The 2419-nt window shown below is 43.0% G+C and overlaps 1 protein-coding gene across 1 annotated transcript; it reads left to right on the plus strand. All coding sequences in view use genetic code 11, as the record gives it.

Moving 5' to 3' along the window:
- Positions 1–1709: 1709 nt before the first annotated feature.
- Positions 1710–2215, plus strand: EGR_11060 (hypothetical protein; the record flags this gene model as incomplete). Its single annotated transcript, XM_024500309.1, has 3 exons — positions 1710–1784; positions 1854–1910; positions 2084–2215. 3 exons carry the CDS (start codon positions 1710–1712, stop codon positions 2213–2215), a joined length of 264 nt encoding a protein of 87 aa, XP_024345278.1.
- Positions 2216–2419: the final 204 nt, after the last annotated feature.

Consider the following 2419-nt stretch of genomic DNA (forward strand, 5'->3'; position numbering starts at 1 on the left):
GATTTATCTGTTGTTTGGTTGGATGACTGCCTTACTCATGCTGCCCAATTTTTGTTCCATCACCTCGTTCTTCTTGCCCATCAAGCACGTGCAAATGTGCCTTCCTAGCAGTTTGGTTATTGACTCGGTGATGCTCTGAATTGATGAACATATTGAAGTTTGGGTAAACTAAAGTAGGATCCTGGTGAGTGCCATTTTTGCATAGTTGACCGCTCTGATGTTTGAGCATGATGCCCAGTAAGTAACTCCCGGACATAAAATGAAATCTTGTGCTGATTGGCCCTTCAGAACATGCCGATACAACAATGACGTCGTGTCCCAATTTACCGCTTCATTGCTTCATAATATATTGTGATACAAATGATAGTTTAAGGGCTAGTACTTATCAGCTGTACTGAATGCACAAATGTCATTAGCTATGCGCACGTGATACATACAAAGAGTGACATCTGTGTGCAGCAACAGTTTTTCATTCAGCTTCTAAAGCGAAATGCCTCTCTTTTTGAAGAGGTGCGGATAATATTTCGAGGAATGGTTGCACGTTGCAGCTTTAAATGACCTCGTGACATTACTGCATTCCCGGTGTACTCTTGACCGCATCATTGTGACTTAAGTGGTATGCGGGTGCATGCGCATGTCTGTCGGACACATCTAACCACCAAAATACATGGCCGCCATCTCGAGTAGCGACTTTTAACATGTCATCTAGCTTTTTAAATGCTTTTCAAACATTGAAACACTGCTCAAATTAAACTGCAGAATACATTGGAACAGCGAGTCTCACTGGAGGTGCTGATGGAGTAAAAGCGTGTGCATATTTAGAGCATATTTTGACAGGTAAGTAACTCTGTGACTTCTGGGTTTGATATCATGCGCACGTACAATCACTTATCGTATAAAAGGATACACCTTAGAAACTAAGGTGAACTAAATAAGCTAATTTTGTTCGATTAATTTATTTAACTCATTCTATTTTCTGAAAGCTAAGCGGAACCAACGCAATAATGCCGATGCAAGTGTTTGATATGCTCCTTCCACACCTATAAATAGAACAAGTTTAAGGAGCATTGGGAACGTGAAGTGAAAGAGCAGGCCAGAAAAAACAGAAGGCGCCTTGCCATGAATGTCTAAGGGATCATCAGAACGCGATGTGCGAATAATGGAGTTATCTGAGCAGCTAAAACAATTCCAAAGCACATTCTGCGGCTATCGCTCCACTTGGAAGTCCGATAGCTGCATGCATATTTAGGTTGCCCACCCAAGCCTAAGAATGTCGTCATCCAAACGTTGAGTTTCAAAACAGCGAGAGCATCGCTATCAGAGTACTTCAGTTGGACCAGAGTTTATAAGTAGAACGGACACATGATCCATCTGCGGATAGGGGTGAGCGAATTCGTTGAACAATGCTTTATCGATGCATGACATAAAGTCTGCCACGTTGAGATTGATTGTCTGTAACCCATGCCTTATGTTTGCCTAAAAGCAACTGGACTACCGATGTGAAGAAGCATATCCAAAATATACACTTTGGCTTGGGGGCGGTCAAGAAGTTAAACGTCGAATAGGCCAGCAGCACCATCAATAAGTACTTGTTAAGAAGAGGATTGAATTGGAGTGTTTGCGACACCACTCGACATTTAAGTGGCACAAAGAATGACGAGGTGAGATACTGCTTAACTCTACAGTAACTAGCTGATGTATTCCACATAATGTCGTTTCATCACTTGACTGATTTTGACGTTACTTGCACCATTAACATCATAATCAATATCACTCTGGTTACTGTAATCGCAAAAAGGCAATGCTTTTTCACAGCTGCATTAACGCAGCTGCCCTGTTAATCCCACCTTTAGCCATCTCCCTACTTTCCACTACTCAAAAAGGCCCATTTCTCAAAGTGGCTGCCACAGGTAATAATTTCATTTGCGGTAATCTGCAGCAAGCGGTTTAGCTTTACTAGAGTTCTTGAAGGTTCGTGAATTTTGCTTCTAGCATCTAGGAAAAAATACAAGTGCTGTGGGTAGTCGTATCGTCCTGCAGTTTTCTGTCACAGTAACTAAAATAGCCCATGTTCTTGGTGCAGGTGGTCGAGTCTGAGAGTACACAGCAATCACCCATGATGGAGCCTCTCTTGACCGATGGCATGGCATCACAGTGGCAATCACCCTCTTCACTGTCACCGTCACTGTTCAGCTATTCAAACTACCACCGCTAAACCAGGCGGGAACGTCAAATCATCGGCAAAAGGGTTAGGCCCCGAGACGTTTGGTAGTAGCGGCGTTAAACCCAGAGAGTGACCATATGTCTTGCCCTATACTAAATGGGGAACATGGCTGAAATCCAAGCTTGACTGTATTAAAGCAGATAGAAGCAGGGTGTTTTCTCCTAAGCCTCAGTTTAGATGGGGCAAAAGCTTGGC

This window comes from Echinococcus granulosus (assembly GCF_000524195.1).
Source record: "Echinococcus granulosus chromosome Unknown EG_S00353, whole genome shotgun sequence".
Taxonomy (NCBI): Eukaryota; Metazoa; Platyhelminthes; class Cestoda; order Cyclophyllidea; family Taeniidae; genus Echinococcus; species Echinococcus granulosus.